This window comes from Podarcis filfolensis (genome assembly GCF_964270895.1).
Source record: "Podarcis filfolensis genome assembly, chromosome: 12".
Classification (NCBI taxonomy): Eukaryota; Metazoa; Chordata; class Lepidosauria; order Squamata; family Lacertidae; genus Podarcis; species Podarcis filfolensis.
The window spans coordinates 40,457,048-40,477,779 of NC_139614.1; the positions used below are offsets into that span (position 1 = coordinate 40,457,048).

At 40.5% G+C, this 20,732-nt stretch overlaps 1 protein-coding gene across 11 annotated transcripts in view; it reads right to left on the minus strand.

Moving 5' to 3' along the window:
• Window positions 1-20,732, minus strand: part of NRP1 (neuropilin 1) — a 139,763-nt gene that overhangs the window by 26,659 nt on the left and 92,372 nt on the right. For all 11 annotated transcript variants that reach the window (XR_014540460.1, XM_083579409.1, XM_083579413.1 and 8 more), the window contains 3 exons: window positions 8,743-8,901; window positions 5,474-5,618; window positions 3,153-3,487 (listed from right to left, as the gene is read on the minus strand). Coding sequence is in view for 10 of the 11 variants with exons in the window: in XM_083579409.1 (XP_083435535.1) it covers window positions 3,153-3,487; window positions 5,474-5,618; window positions 8,743-8,901 (639 nt within the window). In the remaining variant the exon portion in view is untranslated. The remainder of the gene's footprint in view (window positions 1-3,152; window positions 3,488-5,473; window positions 5,619-8,742; window positions 8,902-20,732) is intronic.

The following is a 20,732-nucleotide window of genomic DNA, read 5'->3' on the forward strand; positions in this document are numbered from 1 at the left end:
GGTGTGGCAATTTGTATCTAATTAATTCATAGTTATTAGGATTTATTTTACAGTCGCATTTTGTTTCAAGCATCATAAAAGCACCCTGCTAAATGAGAGTGGGTCTATGTTATTTACAGTGCAGTTTTAGCTATGGGATCCAGACTTAATTATCGTTTAAATAGCAATATATAATAATGGAAACTTTCTATAAAAGGTTTCAGAACAATGTACTGACACACAGGCATAGAATTCAATAGACATTTAATGGTCCCTTGAATCCCAATTATACTGAATCATTGTCTTGTGTCATATGTGTAGTCTAGACCTATCTGTGATTTAATTATGACTGTTCATTCACATGCACAAGTCTTTTTCAGAATGGGGTGAAGAGAGGAAAGACACTATTATTTCATCTACTACCAGGTTTATTGATTTGCTTCAGGGAAACAGAAATGCATTTTCAACAGGAAAAAGGAAAGTGTACAGTGATATTCAGAACCATTAGTCCAATGTAGCCCAGGATTGTCTACTCCAGCATTCCTCAACCTAGTGCTCTCCAGATATTCTGGACAACCACTTCCACCCCTCAATCAGCATGGCCAATGGTCAGGGATGAAAGGAACTGTAGCCCAAAACATCTGGAGGGCACTAGGTTGGTCTATTTTGAGTGGTAGTGGCCATGGGACATTCTGAGTGCAAGAGGTGTTCTACCACTGAGCTACAGCTCTTCCCCAATAAAATGTGGGTTCCTGAGATGCCCTCCAAAAGAAGGTTTTTAAGGTAGTTCCAGATTATCAGAAATGGGATGGTTGAGACATTTGTACCAATAGTGGCAAGGAATTGGAAGAAGAAAGGGTAAGCTAATGATAAGCAAGTGGAAGGGACTGTGAGACAAATAGAAACAAAATACGGGTTGCGTGTATGCTCTGCGTGGTGCCTTGACTTTTACTAGAACTAATGGTTTGATTCTTAGCCCTCATTGTGTGCTATGCACTAGAATCATGGAAAACTGAGTTCTGGACATGCTCTTGCTTCCATGCAGCTGTTCTGTTCAGATAGATTTTATATATATAGATCAATATAGATGCTACAGAATGACAGAGAGTTTTCTGTGATGCTACATGAGATCCCAGGGCTCATCTCATCCCCCTCCCTCCCCATGCTAATATTCCCTGCTGAAGTATTATAATCAACCTCAGCAGGCTCTGTTCTGAGTCGGCCACTGTCAGGTGTTTGGCCTGCCTGTCCTTTGAGAGATGCTTCCCCCTTCCACTAGATTGGAGATTGGTGCCCTCCCAGGGGTCTGGCTTGATCCTTGCTGGTCTTGATCTTGCTGGAGGTCTGTTTAAGAGCCACTTTTCGCAACAGGAGCTTTGTGGCTGATTGAATGCTGTATATAGAATTTGGTCTGTTTATATTTTTATGCAGGCATAACATTTCTTGATTGTTTTATGTTACAATATGCTTGTTTCTTTTGCTGTTTTATACTGCATTGTTGTTATCTTGCTTCATCTGAATAGCTTCTATAGGAAAGTGGGATAAAAAATTATTGAATAATCTGTGCAGCTGAGTTTCTTGGTGCTGCAAAATGTGTTGGTCCCCCACTCTAGCATACAGTGCTTCCTTCTTCCAACAGGGCAGTGATTAAACTGTGTTTCATTTCAAGAAACAGAGCTGCTTTTAATTTATTGCTTTTAATCAGTGGTTACTATTGCATACAGTCAAGCTTGATTAACGTTTTCAAAACACCTTGGTCCTGTTTTAAAATCCACCAGCCTCCTAAATCCTAGGAATTTATCAAATTCCTTTATAATACATTTTTCCATCACGAAAGAAACATTATTAAATGTGTTGAATATTTTAGTAGGATTATGCATGTTGTACAATATGGGATTTTTTTTTTTAAGGAAGTGCTAATCTCTGAAGCTTATTTACTGTTAGAAATGAAAACTCTAAGTGGACTTAATGTGTTTGCCAGCATTCATTTTTGTCAAAGGCTGCCGGCTTTGACAGTTATGGCAACTGCCTTGAATTTAGAACCAGAAGGTTGTGCAGCATAAGGTATGTCACATCAAAAGCATATGGTGCTCTATTTTCTTCCCCAAGGGTTTGTAAGAATATGTCAAAAGAACATGTGTTTTTTAAAAACAAAAATAAGTGGTTAGATCTCATTGTTGGGATTCATTTACTCTTCACACTTGCAGTATCAAGGCCATTTGAAAACAGGCTCAGTTTTGCACTCACTCACAAGAGAAATGGGGAAGAAAATAGCTGCACCTGTTTATAACAGCCATTGTGGTGTAGTGGTTGGGGTATTGGACTGGGGCCTGGGAGATCAGGGTTCAAATCCACCCTTAGCCATTTAGCTCATTCAGTGACCACAGGCCAGTCATCCAGGTAGGGTGGTTGGCTGTAAAAGTGGACAGCTTAATAGAATCTCTGACTTTACAAATATGGGATGAATCTGTACATGCAAGCCCGTGTACAAGTGGCTGACATTCATGTTCATTTAAGCTTGACAAATCTAGCAGCAAGTCGTTTTCACTGGAACCAGCTATTTATTGTCCAATATCCCTATATTTTTGTTTGGAAAACCATTTGTTTTTTGAGTGTGTATATTGCTATTATTTACTATAACATTTTACATACAATTTTGTCTAATATACACATTTTTTTTGAAAGACTCTCTTTTAATTTCAAAATCTGGAAGACTCCAATTTTTGAGAAACTGCTGTGTTTCAGTTTTTATGAAGTGTGAATTAGGTAGGTCTGCCTTTAAATGTGAACTAAATTTAATTTCATAGAATTCTAGAACTGTAGAGTTGGAAGAAACCACAATAATAATCTAGTCCAACTCACTGCAATTCAGAAATCTTTTGCAGAATGTGGGGCTTGAACCCATGAACCCGAGAGTCTCATTCTCTACCAAGTGAACTATCCCAATTTACTCTGAATCCCTCCTCAGGAGCTAGTTCTGTTGAATTCAATGGGCTTATTCCAGGAAAGTGGAATTAGGACTGGACCATTGGGTTTGCACCATTACCTGCTACCTGATAATTTTTAATGGGAGAAGCTAGGGTTTGAACTGGGGACCTTCAGCATTCAAAGAGTGTGCTCAACCACCGAGCTACACATTACTCTTCCTTGCCACATGTTGATTATAACCTCACCTTGGCCTTCCTCTTGCTGGCATCCATAATCCATTTCCAGTCCGATCCATTGTTGCTGTATCCAATCTTGAACTTTCTCATGAAGACCTTGTTTTCTCTGTGTTTGCCTCCCTGGACAATTATGCCTCGCACTATCTTCTCTTCACCGAGGTCTATTTGAAGCCACTCCTTTGAGTATGTGTGAGAGGTGGGTGGTGGTAGTGCCCACCCAACACGGCTCGTTATAAGACGCACATTTTCTGGGATCCAGTTTCGCTCAAATTCATTTGATGCAGTAATCTGAGAGTCAGTGATGAGTCCAGACACCATACCCAGCATGCCAGAGCAAGGATAATCTTAATAATAACAATAACAATAATAAAATGTATACATATACATACAGGACTTATAAGTGGTAAATGAACCAGTTTTTTGCCCTTGTATTATGGACAAACTGCGATGGATCAGACTATTCACTACATTTTATTAAATTATCACTCCAGTCACCACATCTGAAGGATATATGTAAATCTGTACTTCACAAGATACCCTATATGTACTGTTTCAGTGCAGGGTCCGTTCTGGATAGTCCTTTAATATTCTATCCATTTTGTAATACCTCAAATGCATGTAATTTAATTCTCTGACCAATCAAAGTTTTACTTCCTTAAAAAAATATGCAGAGAAAAATGAAGAAAAAATACCATGAAGAAATTCTTCCCTGCAGGAAACCACAAAAACCCATGAAGAGCCTTTTCTTTTCCAGAGATAGATCTAATTTCTGAATGGAAAAAGTAACTTCTAATTGTGAACTTTTATATTCGACCAAAGAATCATTTTCAGTATTCTTAACTGTATCCATTAATATAGCTGTTGTACAGTTCATTATAATAGGAATGATAAAGAATATCATTATTATTGTTTTAAATTGATTTTTACCACCTCTAGCCATATCTCTCTCTCCTTCTGTTTTCCCCTCATAAATGATGTTTCATTTGGTATCATAAAAATCAAGTCAGAAAAATGTGCTTGTCTTGAAACACAGGATGGTGTTGAAACGTGGGAATCTAAATATATTTAATTAAAAAGAGGTTGCTTATTATTATGTATTTATTTTTGCCCTGCCTTTTCCCCTGACAGGGACTCAATGAAGCTTACAGATAAAATCGGGACAGCTAAAAACATGGGGGGGGGGGAAACAATCCTTAAAAACCAATTAAACATTAATACAATTAAAACTATATATAAATATATATATAAAGAGATCTATTAAAATCCTAAGGATAATTAAAATAAAAATAGCATGGTACCAGTAACAGATGGCACTTTCTCTTAGCTAAAATACATAGGCTTGGCTCATATTTGACACTAAGCCAAAGTGTGAATGAGAGTGCAGGTCCTCACTGCAAAAGTTGCAGCTACTTTTGCTCCTCTCCCTCGTCCTGCTGCTGCTACTCTACTCACAGCTAACCATGGTTTGGCTTAGTGATATGCCTGAATGATCTGTCTTGCTCCAGAGAAACCACAACCTATAACCAAGGTTTGTTCTTGGCTTACCAACAAGTCCAAGGGAAGCAGGTGAGATTTTACCTGTAAGTATCTGCAGACATGTGTGTTCATGCTTAGCCATGGTTTAGATAACATCACTGAACCATTATCAGCTACCTAGTAAACATTTATGACTACTTTTACTTTTTAAATATTATATGTTGTTTGTTGGCTACTGGAGCACCTAATAAACAATGCTAATTTTTAGAGTCGTTTTCTTCAGCATGTTTGCAAATATTTGTATTGCAGTTAAGGAATTTTGCATGTTTCATCAGAAGTAAACCCCACTGTCTTTAATGGGGATTACTTCTGTGATTGCAACCTGGTTATACTTATATCATCGTCTGCAAATATTCATAAAACAGAAATAGGTAAAGGTAAAGGGACCCCTGACCATTAGGTCCAGTCATGACTGACTCTGGGGTTGCGACGCTCATCTCACTTTATTGGCCAAGGGAGCCGGCGTACAGCTTCCAGGTCATGTGGCCAGCATGACTAAGCCGCTTCTGGCGAACCAGAGCAGCACACGGAAATGCCGTTTACCTTCCTGCTGGAGTGGTACCTATTTATCTACTTGCACTTTGACGTGCTTTTGAACTGCTAGGTTGGCAGGAGCAGGAACCGAGCAACGGGTGCTCACCCCGTCGCGGGGATTTGAACTGCCAACCTTCTGATCGGCAAGTCGTAGGCTCTGTGGTTTAACCCACAGCGCCACCCACATCCCAAAACAAATAGTTAACGCTAAATTCTGGGTTTTTTTTAAAAAAGGTAAAAAACAAAAACTTAATCCTTACCTGTAATTTTACAGCCATACACTTCAAATCTTAGTGATATCCCAGTTTCCCAGCTTGCAGGTTTGATGCGAACAAAACGGGTCAGGATTGGCTTGGGAAATGGTCTGTAAGCAACATCAGTGGGGTTGGTGTTCCCTATGAACACCTACAGAAGGAGAGAAGGAAATGCAATTTCTCTTAAACATGTTCAAAACTTTTTCTTCTTTGCCCATAAATAAAGTGATTGATAACAATAAGTACAGCATTCACAGAGTCTGAAAGGGATAGAGGAGTAAAGGAGGACTTTCTTTGACTCATTGTTTACCTAGATAAAAAAATCCATAATTGAATATGGGCTGTTTAAACCCAATGAGTTTAAGTATGCTTATTAAAGGGGAGCCACTGAGTTCAGCATCACATACTTCCTTCCAATAGTGCAGCTTTCAAGTTATAAAGGAACCATTTTCTCTTATGGATAATTCCATAAGTAGTCTGAAATGCTCTAGATTTGTTTGCCACCACTACATGTTCATTCTACTCTCCCTTGACAGTCTCATCCAGCTAGACAAACAATACCACCATATAAATATATAATGCATCTGTTGCAGCCATTTGGGAAAGCCGTACCATAGGAAAGACAAATTCTCCATAGACTTAGCTCAAGGAAGGTGACTAATTTCCTCATTTCATTAAACAATGCAAAACTCCACTCTACAGATCTTAGGCAGTTCTCCTTTTATGGACAGTAATTTCTTAACCTTCCCCCAACTTTCCTGTTTTTTCTTTGCTCAGAGCAGACTATAACAAAGGAAGTTGACTATCTCATCAAAAAACTCCAGGTCATCAACCTGCGTACTTTTCTTGCTCTGCATCTTTATCATGGAACAAATCCCATTGAAACCTTTCTGTTTTTGGACAATTAAGACCATAACGCACTGAATATTGCCCATGTAGCATCTTTTATGTCTCATCTGTTTCTTTCATTATAGTCTTGCTAAGAAATGCTCTTCCTTTTTTTAATGGGGAGGAAATGGCCATGGAAGAAGATCAGCAGGAATGTCTTGCAAACATTGACTATATTTACTACCAACCATCTGTTTAACTTATTAATATTAATTGCACAGGAAAGCTAGGCCAAGGCCTGTGGTAGAGTTTGGCTCCTTTTCAGTATGAGACGACAAATAGGAAAAAACAATTAGGCTCTTATCTGTTATGCCTGATAAGGAAGAATAGAAGAGGCACAAGACCTTCAGGAATGTTATAAGCACAAATAGCAACAGTGGGGGATATTTTAGGCTTTGACCCATGAGCCTTGCTGAATAAGTCATGGTACCTACATCATATCTAGTAAAGAATATTCATTTGGCACAATGGTGCAATGCTGGAGTTTTTTTTCCTTCAAGGAATATAAATATATATTCAAGGTATATAAAAACTGTGTTTTTATAAAATAAGGTGTTACAACTTTCATAATATTTAAAAGTTTTGAGATTTGATTGGGAACAGATTCCCTTAAACTCAAGCACCTTGATTCCGCCCCCCCCCCAAAAAAGAAAGTTATGGCCTTGAACTGGTGACATATAGGCAAGCTGCCAGGATGACAGGGAACCCATAGCTTAGCAGTTTTTAGCATTTCCATCTTAAAGGTGCACCATTAATCCTGAATAAGCTCATTTTGGCATTATTTTGTTAGGACAACCAAATGCAAAGGAAGTTGAGGTTCCTATATTTGTAATAGTTGTATGCAAACAGGAAGGTTTTTGCAGGTACACCTTGTCATACATGGGTGAGAAGCCAGACCTAACGAAATATATTTTTCTGTTCTACACAGCTATTAAAATGAGCTCTATCTCATGTTGTATCTGTTCACTCTTTTCTCTCTCTTTCTAAAAAGAAATCTAAATTTTAAAAGAAAATGAAATAGTGTTGGAGTCACGGGTACAACCCTACCTTTGGTCAAGGCCATTGGTGCAGTTAGGTAATTTTAGACCCTGGACTTAATGATCTTATGAGGGTTCCCCTTTAGATGGGCATGTGTACTACTTCAGTTGTGAAACACACAGTTAACATCTCCTCTCTCCCCTAACACCATTCTATGCCTTACAACTGCTTCCACATTTCTGACAATATAAAACCAGCAGTAAAATTGGTTAGTAAGACTTCATTGAGATCAGCAACCCCCTTGACAAGCATATAGAGCTGAAGGAGTATCCCATTTTCACTCAGGTTTCTTTGAACAGCAAAGTGTGTATACACACACATTTGTTCTGTCTCTTGGTGGGGAGGGAACTGATTCAAGGGAAGGAGGCGGAGAAGCAACTAGAGGGGGAGGGGTGCCCACAGCAGTCGCTCTCAAAAATCCAAAAGTGCCCTAAAAAGGTTGGCCAGCCATTTCTTAAATGTTAAACAGCATTACTTGAAGTGATGGGTAATGAAAGCTAGACAGTGGGCCCAAGTAGTTATTGGAAAGGACAAGTAATATTGCTATGGCATGGGTTTTAGTGGCTAGAGTCTAACACAACTGACATTTCTGAACAACAACAAAACTGGGAAAGTCTAAAAACATTGGGTACAGCAATCCAGACAAAACACAGCAACTTCTATCAACTTCAGTGAGATAGGCATGCATGTAGTCAATTGGGTCTTAAAGTGCTTTACTTTGGCCAAATCACATCCAATGGGTTTTCCTGTTTTTTTATGTTACAGCAACAGAATTTTTTTACTAACTGGATTAAGATGTGCCTATTGTCTATCCATGTGTGATATATCAGGGATAAAAAAGGACAAACTATTGTGAGGAAGGGGAATTCTAAAATTAGAATGCAAGAAGAAATTAGAATGCCTTGGATGTTTCACTACGTTGTCATTCCAGCTCTTTCATAGCTTGAGAGTTTCTCTCTGTTTTTGATTACTTACTAAAAAGAGCAATATGGGTAGCACTGTCTGACTCCAAGCACTGAATATGTTGTTTAGGCAGCAACAACAACATAAATACAGTGGTACCTCTGGTTACGAACTTAATTCATCCTGGAGGTCCGTTCTTAAGCTGAAACCACTCTTATCCTGAGGCGCCCTTTCGCTAATGGGGCCTCCCGCTGCATGTGCACCTCTGGTGCGCGATTTCTGTTCGCATCCTGGGGCAAAGTTCGCAATCAGGAGCAGCTACTTCCTGGTTAGCGGAACTCATAACCTGAAGCATTCGTAACCAGAAGTACCACTGTAACTGCAACTAATAAAGCACTTTAGAAATTGACAAGTGGTTCAGCGTGTTGTGAAGATGAAAACCTTACCAAAGGTTTATTATTTCCATCTTTGACTGAAATCCAGTCTTCTCCATTGGAGCTGGTATCTACTCGGTAGGTTTTCAAAAAGTATTCTTTCCTTGTTTCTTTTGAGATGGCTCCCTGGGTCCCGATGGCAGAAACAAAGCGGAGAAGGCCCAAGTCCACCTGCAGAAAGGAGAATAATGGAGGGACAAAGAAACAGATCAATGGAAAATCTACACGAGGCAGTTCAGAAGGTAAAATCAAGTTAGGACCAGAGCAGGAAGGCAACTCAGTAATCAATTTATTGCAAAAAGGAGCTTTTAAAAATTATTGGTGGAATGAAGTTGACCCATGCATTTTATTAAAAACGTATAGACATAAGTGAGTATCAGAGCAAGACAATGAATAAATATTATTTAGCCCAGAAAATTGATTTATTCATGCAGGATTTTGTTGCTCATAAGTTTTTATGATATAAGGACTTTATATGAAAATGATGTATAGGTGGTATTTAACACCAGTTAAATTGGCAAAAATGTATAAAACAGGGGAAAATAAGTGTTGGAAATGTAAAGAAGTAGAAGGTATGTTTTATCATATGTGGTGGCAATGTAAGGTTATTAAATTATTTGGGGAAATGATATATAACGAATTGAAAAAAAAGTTAAAAATAACCTTTGTTAACCATTACATGTAGTGCTGCATATAAGGAAACCATTACTATTGTAACTAACGCCTTATCTCGGTGGGGAGGGGTGTTATGTACTGAAGTTCTCTCCCTGGGCCAGCAGGGGGATACTGTAGATAGTTATGCAAATGAAGGATCGAAAGTGACGTTCAGTGATTGGATAGTTTTAGAAAGTTGCTACAGTAACGTTGTACTGGAGCTCTATATAAGCAGGCTGACTGAGCCTTTCAGTTCAGTTCTGTTCTGGCCTCTGAATAAACAAGAGCTGTTTGAAGAATTGTCATCTGATATGTTCACCCACAACTTAACACTTTCTTATTAGGTATCACAGGAATGGATCTACCTAAAGAATACAAGAATTTGTTCATGTATGCAACAACGGCTGCTCGGACATTGCTAGCCCAACATTGGAAAGAAGAAGCCCCCACCAAGGAAGCTTGGCAAACTAAGTTAATGGAGTATGTGGAAATGGCTAAATTAACTGGGAAACTTAGAAATCAAGATGACAACAAATATAAAAAAGAATTGGAAATGTTTATTGCATATTTACAAAAGCAATGTATGCAAGCTAATACATTAGCAGGATTAAAAAAAAATACTTGTAATGTTATGGGTAATGTTTAGATTTGGAGGCAATTGTAGATAAAGATTTTATTGACATGCATAAATGAAGATAATATAAGGAACCAAGGGATGGAGTAGAGGGAATTCTGGGGATTACAGTTGTTATAATTAAAATTTTTTTTTTTTTACTATAATGATTTTGTTTTTTGTGCGGAAATCAATAAAAAATATTATATCACTATGATTTAAGGACTCTGTTTACCATATTATATAACGTGTGTGTGCGTACATACCCACACACTGTACACTGCAGAAACATAATAATAATAATAATAATAATAATAATAATAATAATAATAATAATAGATTGTTATGTTTTACACCTGATCCAACAATTTCTTTCCACGTGTGGTATGGCAGAACACTAGGGTGCAGGTAGAAGAAGCTGCTCTCTGCATGTGGGGGAAATGGTCAAATCTGCTTATGTTCCTTTTGTATGTAAACTAACATAGGGTCCTTCTGCATGTTGAAAACAGTAAGAGCACCCCCCTGCTTTGCTTTCATATAAGCAAGACTTTTGTATGTGTAAGTGAATGCAACACTATGACTTATTTCAGCACTGTGCAAATGCAAGCAACACTCCATCTTTGCTCTGAGTGCCTGGTGGCTTCACATGCATGCAAACAGGACCTTCAAGGAAGAATTAGAAAGCATGGTTACCGCTTTCTTTCTGTGCTTTACAGCCCCTCTTCTTTCCCCCAACTGCCGTGAACATCAAAGAACCTTCTGAAATCAGAAAGTCCATGTTTGCATGAAAACATTTTGTACACATGTAAGGGTCTCTTCACATCCCAGCTTCTGCATATATTATCTTCATCATACAGAACTTATATTTATGCACCAGCCTCACTAGAACAGGGATCCAGTAAGTTGCTACGTTATGCTTTGGTTTATTTGCACACTGTTTTTTGGCCCAAAGGCAGTCGCTTGAGAGAGAAAAAAGCCACACTACTACTGCATCACCAAGTGCTGTTCTTATCTCTATATACCAAAGTACATGATAACATTTGCTTGACCTGTCACAAGGGGTATACACTTAAGTAATGGAATTTCTAAAGAACCATTTCCACACAAAATCAAGTATTTTCCTTCCCCTTAAAATGGCATTTGAGGACTTGCTACTTGTTCCCGATGAAGCTCTTTTTAACAGGTTTCTGTCCAAATGCTGGCCAGACATTCATCGGGGTGCTTTGATTCTGCTTCTGCTAAACGCCTCCTGCACATCAGAGACTTTTTAATTATTTTTGAAACATGCAGGATACAGATTGTATGTCTCTAGTGTCCCACAAGCATCCTTTTTCCTGGAAGTATGTCATACATCCAAAAGCAAGGGTGGGGTGGAATGGGTGGGTTAAATCAACATACCCTGCATTTGCTTAGGGAAAATATGAAGGAAGTCCTGTTGAAGACAGAAGGGCTGATATTTAGATAGACACAGCTAATATAATCCACTTAGAAGGTGGAAGTCCTGAGACACAGAAAACAGTATATTTGGAGGGTGGGGGAAACTGTGATATGCTGGTTGATTTGTGTGAAGTTATGGAGTGAAAGCTCTTACTCTTAAAATAGGGTGGTGGAAGAGATATCCAACCATTCCTCTACTTGTTTGGGTTTTTTAAAGTGAAAAGCTTTCCTTCACCAATTGCTTTTTCACCCATAGGGAAAAGACACAGACTCCCATAAACTTATGCAAATATGCCATACATCCCAAAGCAAAGGTAGGACAACTGGGTAGGGGAGAAATTAAAGGTAAGAAACAGTTCATCACCCCTCCCCTGGCCTATACTGCTATTCCACTCCCTGTTAAAGCCTCAAAGAATATTAAGGGAGGGGGGAGGGAGAATCATGTCACTAAGCGTCACGTGTTGTTTTGTCCAAAGAACAATCTGAGGGTTAATGGGGAGAATGTCGGCATTATGGTGCAGAGCAATCGCAACTTAAGTTGAAATGCTCTCCAAATTGTACGCTGCTGATTGTGAAGAGCGCTGCATTTTTGAGTCACGTCCAGTTATGACATTCAATTCCAAGATGAAGGACTCTCAAAAATCTAGGAGACCAAGGGAATGCAGCGCTGAGTTACTTAAATGAAATCCTTTTCTCAGAAAATTCAAACAGCTCTTCAGTTTTCAAATGATTAGGGTCCCAAGCTCATACTGTTCAAAGTTGATTTGAAATGCCTCTAAATGGGATTTTCATGTGGCTGCTTTTTCCTCCTCTCCTTCCCCCTCTTTCTCTCCCCCTTCTCTCTCTCTCTTTAAATAATCAGTAAGTCCTTCATTTTGAGTGAAGTCAAGCGATGGTCCATTATGAGAGTTCTACAGATTAAAACCTATGCTAAAATGTAGGCTTTGAGAAACGGGAGGGGAAATGGCTGATTGTACAGGATCCAATTGTCTGACATACTATTACAATGTAACAATAATTAAGAATCTGCACTACTGAAGCAGATGATTTAGAACACCACCATAAAAAAATGACAAAATAAAACACCTTGCAAGAGGTGGTTCTCCATCGACTGGCATTTATTTCCCCTAAATCTAATGAATAAAAAAATAAATAAAATAAAATACTGTTTGCACTTGCAAAAGTTCTGGGGTGGTCACAGTGCTACACTTCCAATCAGTGAATATCCTGCAACTTTTTATACCACGAATGTTCTTTTTTGTCCTACTTTTGTTATCATCCCTAGGGCCCTAGGGAAGCATCGCAGAACAAACTAAAGTGTAACAAATCCAACCACAAATGTGCTATTGGTGTGTCAAGAACATGCTGCCAAACATGCCCGCAATAACACACCAGTTTGGAGGGGCCTAAAGCAAGCCTTCCTCAACCCTAGATGGTGGACTAAAATCCCACCATCCCTGATCGCTGGCCATACTGGCTGTGGAGTTATCTATGCTGGAAAAGGCTGAATTAAACCAAAATACATGGGACTGATATAACCACCTATTGTTCCTCTGCCTACCCCTCCCTCCGTTTCCCGCCTTCCTCTGTTGTGTCTCTATGTCTACTTTAGACTGTAATCCCCTTGGACATTCCTTGTAAAGCACTATGTACATAGATGGCACTCTGTAAATAAATGAATGATAACATTTGCTGCAGAAAGTCCCAATGAACTCAGCAGGTCTTACTCCTGAGTAAACATTTTAGGTACTCAAGCACTGCATTCTTTTTCTTTCTACTGTTACAAATCTTTGATGTGCCTATAGACAAAGAAGAGTGTTATTACTGTTTGGGGATAGCTGTTGTTTGTTTGGAGTGTGTAGGTTTTGTGTGAGTACCCAACCAGACTGGTGGGTGGATATATCAAGAGTATAACTCTGGTCATCAGACACAGTTTCTTACTGAAATAATTTCTGGAACTATCACCTTTAAGGGCTATGCCATCATTCTATTAGATGCTGACCTATTTCTTTAGGGTAACGATTCTGCCTGGACTTCACCTGTGATCATCAGCATGTGCTCACCTTTCGTCAGAAAGGAAACGTGGCGGATCAGGTTTCTCCCTACCATTGTCAGGCACTGGGAGCCCATCTACAGTTGTGACAGTAATATGATTACTTGACAGCTGTTCCCTCCTTTTCTGCCCTTAGAGTCCTTTTAACTTTCCCCCCGACTCTCTTCTACAGAGCATGCTACACTTTGGTTGGGAGAACTTCTGTTTTGCATTAAGATGAACAATGGAAGAATGTGGTGATGAAAGACGGAACATCTGAAGCTGAACATCAAATACTCTAGCCCCTCCCCCCGAAAAGCATTATTTAAGCATTTTCATCCTTGCTGTGTCTCTGATTTATATTTTATAGTAATATTTTTATACATATTTTTTCCATACTGTTTTAGAAAATATTTAGCATTCCTCTGTGGCTATTACCTGAACTTGTAACTATAAGTGCCAGCAAAGTTCAAATGTCTTAACTCTTCATTTCCAAGTTTAAGAGGTCTATTTTCTTGAATGTTTTCTCTTTTCCATAGCACTGGATTTTAAATTTAAGTGAGCACCAACCCACAGATCTTTAACACGACATTTCAAGAAACCTTGAGTATGTTACCTTTAAAACGACCTTCGCTAATGAGTACTGCTAGAGCTTACAATAAACAAATGGACCAATAACAGTGAGAACTACAAGCACAAGTTAGTACTAGAAGTACTAAAACTACCAACAGTGTACAGGACTGGAAATAAAACAAACATCTGCAGCACATATTCCCTGCTCCTGGGTAAAAGATGGAAATGAAAGACAAAGGAATTGCTCCTGCTTTTTCCATCAGTCTTCCTAGTGGGGCCTAGTGAAAGCAAACTGGATGGTGATAGCTCTTTATTCAAAAGAACTATTGTCCCTCCATTTTCCACAGTGATGCCTGGCATCTGGTAAAAATATATCTTTGCAGCTAAGCTTTTGTCTTAAATGCTGCAAGTAGAATGACATTGGAAAGGTCTGCATAAACTAGGCCTGCGCTCTCAACAGGCCAAAGAAAGTCCACTAGCTATATAAGGGGCTCAGTAAGCTCCCTGTCTTCCCGTCCTTCCACCTGGCAGGGACTGGGAAGTTGGGGCAAGGAATCACCGATCACTTGGCAGGCTACACTGCATGTCCAGTGGGGCGTGCTCTGCTTGGTGGGTCACTAAGTTGTGCAGGCCTGGTGTTCACATTTTATTTGCAATAATTTCAGCAGGAGAACAAAGTAGCATGTTTAGCTACTGTGTAGTAAATCAAGTAGCAAACAGAACGAAAACAGCTGGTTAAAGAGTTGTGTGCGGCGCACAGGCCATGAAATGAATCTTGCTGCTTCCTATAATCACACAAACATAACTAAGCCCATAACTGCAAAGGACTCATTTCAGAAATGAAAATCTGTCATGCACAATAAAACATAGTCCGCTGAGACTGCTGTGGCAAGGGAGCGGTTGTTGTTACCAGCCTTTTTTAACACCCTCCTCGTAGGCCTGTCTGTTCTGTTGCCTGAGAAAACAGAAGATGAAGGGCTGGAGTTTGATTAACAGGAAGCTTTTTGTTTGTGAGCATGTCTTGTGACTTGGAAAGCTGCTGAATCTGTCATTTGACCCCCTATTTGCTGAAAAGTCAATGTTTTTAGAGAATTGCGTCATTTCCTTAGATAGCAAGCACTGGTCTGTGTCTAATCAACCACTATGTTACATTATTACCCTGATGGCCATTACAATTCTTCTCCTGCTTGTGGCCAGCTAGCACTTTTTCTCATCAAGGTATCACCTTTTCCATGCAGCGATGAGTTCTATTCAAGGGTGCTCACATGCCACCATGCAGCTGTTTTGCATCCTGGAGTGCCACTATCCAAAGATATAATGACCCCCTAAGACCCTGAAGAGGGAAGTTAATGCTGAAGAACAACAACGTCTACCAGTGCCTTTTTTCTGGCCCTGCCCTGCCCACCGTGAGGCCCCGCAGCGAGGCAACCAGGGCACACATGGACAGCAGCAGAGCGCAATGCATGGCAGGGGGGAAACCACCCACTCTTACAGACCTCGGGGAGTGGGACTTGTGATCTCCAGCCAGCTCTGGTTGTGGCACTGGCTGGACCCTGGCCAGGCTTTGCTCATGCCACATCTCCCCATGTGACTGAGCGTCTCCCGGGGTGTGTGTGTGTGTGTGTGCGCCGGTATGGTGTACTGGTGAGTACCACCACAAAAAAGCACTGGCTCTCACCAACAAAACGTTAACAAGACATCCCTCAAAACAGAAAGTGGCAACCAAGAGACAGTGGTTTTGTAGTGACAGGTACCTGACAACAGGAGTTATCCCTGGGAGATATGAAATGGCAGAGAACAAAGTGAAAAACGTCATTTACTCGAGGCAAAGGAAATAAAATACAGTGGTACCTCGGGTTACAAACGCTTCAGGTTACAGACTCCGCTAACCCAGAAATAGTACCTCGGGTTAAGAACTTTGCTTCAGGATGAGATCAGAGATGAGGATGAGATGGGAGGCCCCATTAGCTAAAGTGGTGCTTCAGGTTAAGAACAGTTTCAGGTTAAGAATGGACCTCCAGAACGAATTAAGTTCTTAACCCAAGGTACCACTGTATCCAGGGATAAAAGAGCATCTCAGGCAATAAGTAGAAAGCAATATCTGAAAGCAAGCAAGAACCCCCAGGGATATTGATTTCTTACATTTATATTCCGCATTTCTTCTGTCATGGAACCCAAGGCAGCATGAATGTGCTTCCTGGCAGTCAGTGGCAAGAGCCAGACCTGCTTACCCTCAGCAAACTGGTAGCCACCTATGTCTTCAGACCACACCCTTGGGCAGTTTCTAGGAGAAACTGCCGACATAGCACTAAAGGAGCCAACGTGAGGGAAGGCGGTGGGGGTGGGCTTCCACATTTTGCTTCTCAGCTTCCCTTTCAGAGCAGGTGAAAATGAGGGGGTATTTTTTTAAAAATGTAAGCTAAGAGTCTGGGGCCCTTGCTGGCTCTGGGCCCAGTATACCAGTACCATTTGCAGCAGCCTACTGGCGGTCCTGATTGTCAATGTGCGTACATATTTATGTGGCTGGAATGCAGCCTACTATACAAATGTCATCCACTGCTCTGCTTGCTTTTGCCTCTAGCCCCACCCGCTTGTGCCTGTGACCCCTGCAAAATTGACTTCCCACAAGGGAAAGCTGAAAGAGTAAGAAAATAGACTCCCTACCCTGCCTTACAGGAAGATTTAAGATCAAGTTGGAAAAGATGCATGCGTGCTGTGTAATGTATGAAATGTGGCATGCATGGTTTTCTTGCTGTTAGCCGTGTGCCAATCTGCCAGCTGCTGTCTATATCATTTTTCCTTGCTGCATGGAAATTGCTTGCTTATCAGAGCTTCCACAACATGATTTTGTCATGGGGGGTGAAACCTCTGTAGAAGGGAAAGTATGTCGGAAGCAGTGTTTCTTTGCTAGAGCTGTTACTTCTCAGCCTTGGGACCCTCTTCTGAAAAAATGGAAATCATAGTGGCCTACCTCATAGAGCTGTTGGGAAGCCCAAAGAAGTATAAATTATGAAGCAACCTCTGCACCAGAACATGCTACAGAAATGACTGATAACAGCAAAAAGGAGTAAGATGCGCTATTTTCAAATGAAATGTTTTGTTTTATCTTTTTTAAAAATTTAAAATTGTTGGCACTGCTGAGGGAAGGCAGAAAGGGCCTCTGACACTTGTCACAGCTATGCTTGCAAGCTTTGTCACCCCCCACCCCCCAAAATAAGGTGTGTGGGGGGGGGGGGAGAAAGATCTATCTTTTTGACAGAGAAAAGATAATGCGTGTGTGGGCTGCGTCACATCTGGATTCATGGCACATTCTCCTACTCTTATGTTAATTTTCCCCTGCATAAATCAGAAGCAACTAATTAAAAGAGAAATATTTAATTCTGACATGTTCTTTGAACTGGCATTCCATCTGGTTCTGTTTTTGAATAGTAAAAAAAAATCTGCTGTAGCTGTAAAAATTGGCAAGCGGTACTCTGGTAAGGGGAGACAAAAGCGACTCCGTACAGCAGGTTCATACACTAGCGTTTCAAGCTTGAGACATTTCCAGAATTCAGCATACCAAACAGCTCCGGCACGGAAACTATGAAAATTAAACGTGAAAGCAGCGTGCAGGGTAAGGTGCAGGGAGGAATGCTATTCCCATCCAGGGAAAGGACAGTGACAGTAGTATACATTAGTTCTGTGTGGTATTCTTAAGTGTTAGGCAGCCTTTGAAAAAGCGATTGGTTGAGAAGTTGTGCAGAATACAATACGTCCCATTGAAAGCAGCTAAGTGTGCTTTACAGTGTGTTTTTACTGGCCATGCAAACAAAGGAGAAATGTGCTTTCAGACGCATGCCAGTAAGCTATGCTCCATCTGCACAACTTTTCAAAATAGATTTCAAGGTATATTATTTTCAGAGGAGTCAGAGAACATATCCCTTTTCCCAATTCACCTCCTGCTTGGCAACACCAAAAAATCTGGACATGAAGGCACAATGCATTCCTACGAGAGAGAGAGAAAAAAGACTGTGTGCTTCAAACCAAAGCAATCAACTTCTTATGTAATTGGAAACTTCTCTGTGGCAGGGACAGAGGCTGATTAACTCCTGGCACCTTCGAAAAAGATTGCTTTCTGTCTACAAGGAGCACGTCTTATTGTAAAATATTACTTCTCTGAAGCCAAAAGCTTTGCTTTAGCATCACATTAGCCTGCAAATGCACACCTAAGACATTTCGCAATCAATGGGTCAACAAAAGAAATAGATGTGAATGGGCTCTCCCATACCCCTCATCCCTTAGAAACCCTTGCTAAGCTATAAATTATTCAGAAACTTAATACTTTTAATTAACATTTTGGAATACTTTTTGTGATTTAGATTTAATTTTAAACCGTAGCTTAATCCTGCAGTTTGGAACACAGACAAGTATTTAGTGGAACAGCATTCAAACCAGCGAAGTTTCTTATTGAATTGCACTTTCAAAACAAGACACACTTATAGAGCTTCAAAAATTCTCAGAAGCAAGCTACAAGTGTCCTGTGGTCTCTGCGTTGAGTCCTTCCCCTGGAAACGGTTTTTGCATCTCTTCCAGCGGTCACTCTCATTCCAGGCCAGTCTAGCTTGTAGGTACAAAAAAAGAGTATTGAAAGCAGGCAGGAATTACTGCCTTCTCAAATGGTGTCACAATAATTTCAGCTCCATATTATTCACCTTATAACCTTGGATGCAGCTACACAGAGCCAAGCAACAGGCACCCTTCAGTCTTGGATTATATAAACCCTTTTCAGAGGACAAAATTCATGCAAGGGAATACACATGGAGAGGGAATAGGATCATTGTGGCCAGGCCCATCCCTTACATACGTTTGTCTAAAGACCTACTCTAATATATTCCAAAATATTCTAATATTTTTGGCACCACCAAGATAAGGTAAAGCATTTTAGTGACTTCTCTCTGATTGGCCAGATATTGCCTGTGATCCTGGCAGAACAGATACGATCTCAGTGACAGCTTCTCATAGTTCTGCAGCTTAACTCCAGCTCATACTTTACAATGTACAATGCAACCGAGTGTATCCTAGGAACACAGGGTTGTGGCCAACTAACTTTTACTCACAGTATACCCATTGGAATTAATGGATCTAAGTCAATCATGTCCAGTCATTGCAATGGGTCTCTTCTGAGTATTACCAATGCTGGGTATAATCCACTGGAAGTTGCCTTATTCCAAATTAGACCCTTGGAACATCTAGCTTTGTAGGGTCTACACTGACCAGCGCGGGCTCTTCTGCACGCAAGTCTGATGCTCTACCACAGAACACAGCAACCCTTCCACATCTTGAGAGTAGCTCTTTGACATAAAGAATAAATGTCATCTGGTGGATTCAGCACAGGAGGCCACACAGGAGAGAAACAACAGGCTGCATAGATACCAGCTGCTTCTCAGTTGTTAAGTTTAAACATCCAGTCTGAAACGTAGCCTGGTCATAGACAAAAAAGAGGGGCTTCAGTTTGTTTAATCTATGTGGACTCTAAAAAAAAAGAAGAAAGCTGTTGCTGAATGAAACATTTGTTCATTGACAGATACAAAGGCTAGAGCAAGGCTTTTAAGGACTGCATTTTAAAACAAGGGAATACACAATAGTTTCAGGTTTGCACAAGCTCTCCTGTGATGGCAGGAAGTGATGGTGACAACAAAAACAAAATCAGGGTTGCGTGAGCCCAGGCGATGGAATGCACGGATTCTGGAAAGACAGATAGTTAACTCAGTGAAGCAAAGATCCTTTGACCTGCAATCCCCCCACCACTATGAGAGAGTGTTGTAACGAGGGCAAAGTTCAGTGGAAGCATAAAGGAAGGCTGGAAAACACATGGATGCAGGCAGTGAATGACCAAGCAGCAAGAAGAGACTTAAAGGGACAATGAGTTGAATAAGACCGTCATGGCCTCTTAATTGCTCCAGCTTATATCAGAGCACAGATGTGGAAACTAGTCCAGGCAAAGATACGTAACTGAGCCTAAAAGTGATGGCAAGATGCTGTGTAATTAAATCTGCAGAGTAGCAGATGCTGTGCTACCAGCTCTTTCTTGGATCCCTGCAGTGTCTTCACACCCTCTTCTGCTCCTACAAATGACCCACTATCACTTTTCTGTTCCTCCTCAAGTTTGAACAGCTTCTCAGACTGCGAATGTTTCTTCTCCCTTTTATCTTTTGGGCTCCAGCAGTGCTTAAAAAACTAATTGCTCGCCACTTGAACTTGTCAAGGCTGCCAACACCCGGATCTTCTGACACGTAGAAACTAGGGCTGCAGTCTCTACCTTCAAGAGCTGCAGAACAGTTATCATTTTATCTCCATGTTGGAAAAAAGTTACACCTGTTGAATTTCTACTATTGTTCAATACACAAGAGCCCTGCTGGACCATCATGCCTGTGAGTCCTGGAAGACCTGCTCCTTGCCTAGCAGGCCTTTTCCCACCTAGCTTGGGAGGGCAGGGCCCTGACAGGCTCCAACTACAAAAGCTGAGGCTGCTGAACAGGATCTTGGGTTGAGCGTTGTTCAGGGATTTTTGTCGGAGAGCAGCTGTTGATGTTATGATTTATGTGGAAACTTTTCAATTTGGTTGTGTGCTTTTTGATATTTTGTTTTTGTTTAGGTCTACTTTTGTTACGTTTGTAGTTATGCAATTTTTTACATGTTGCAAGCCGCCTTGAG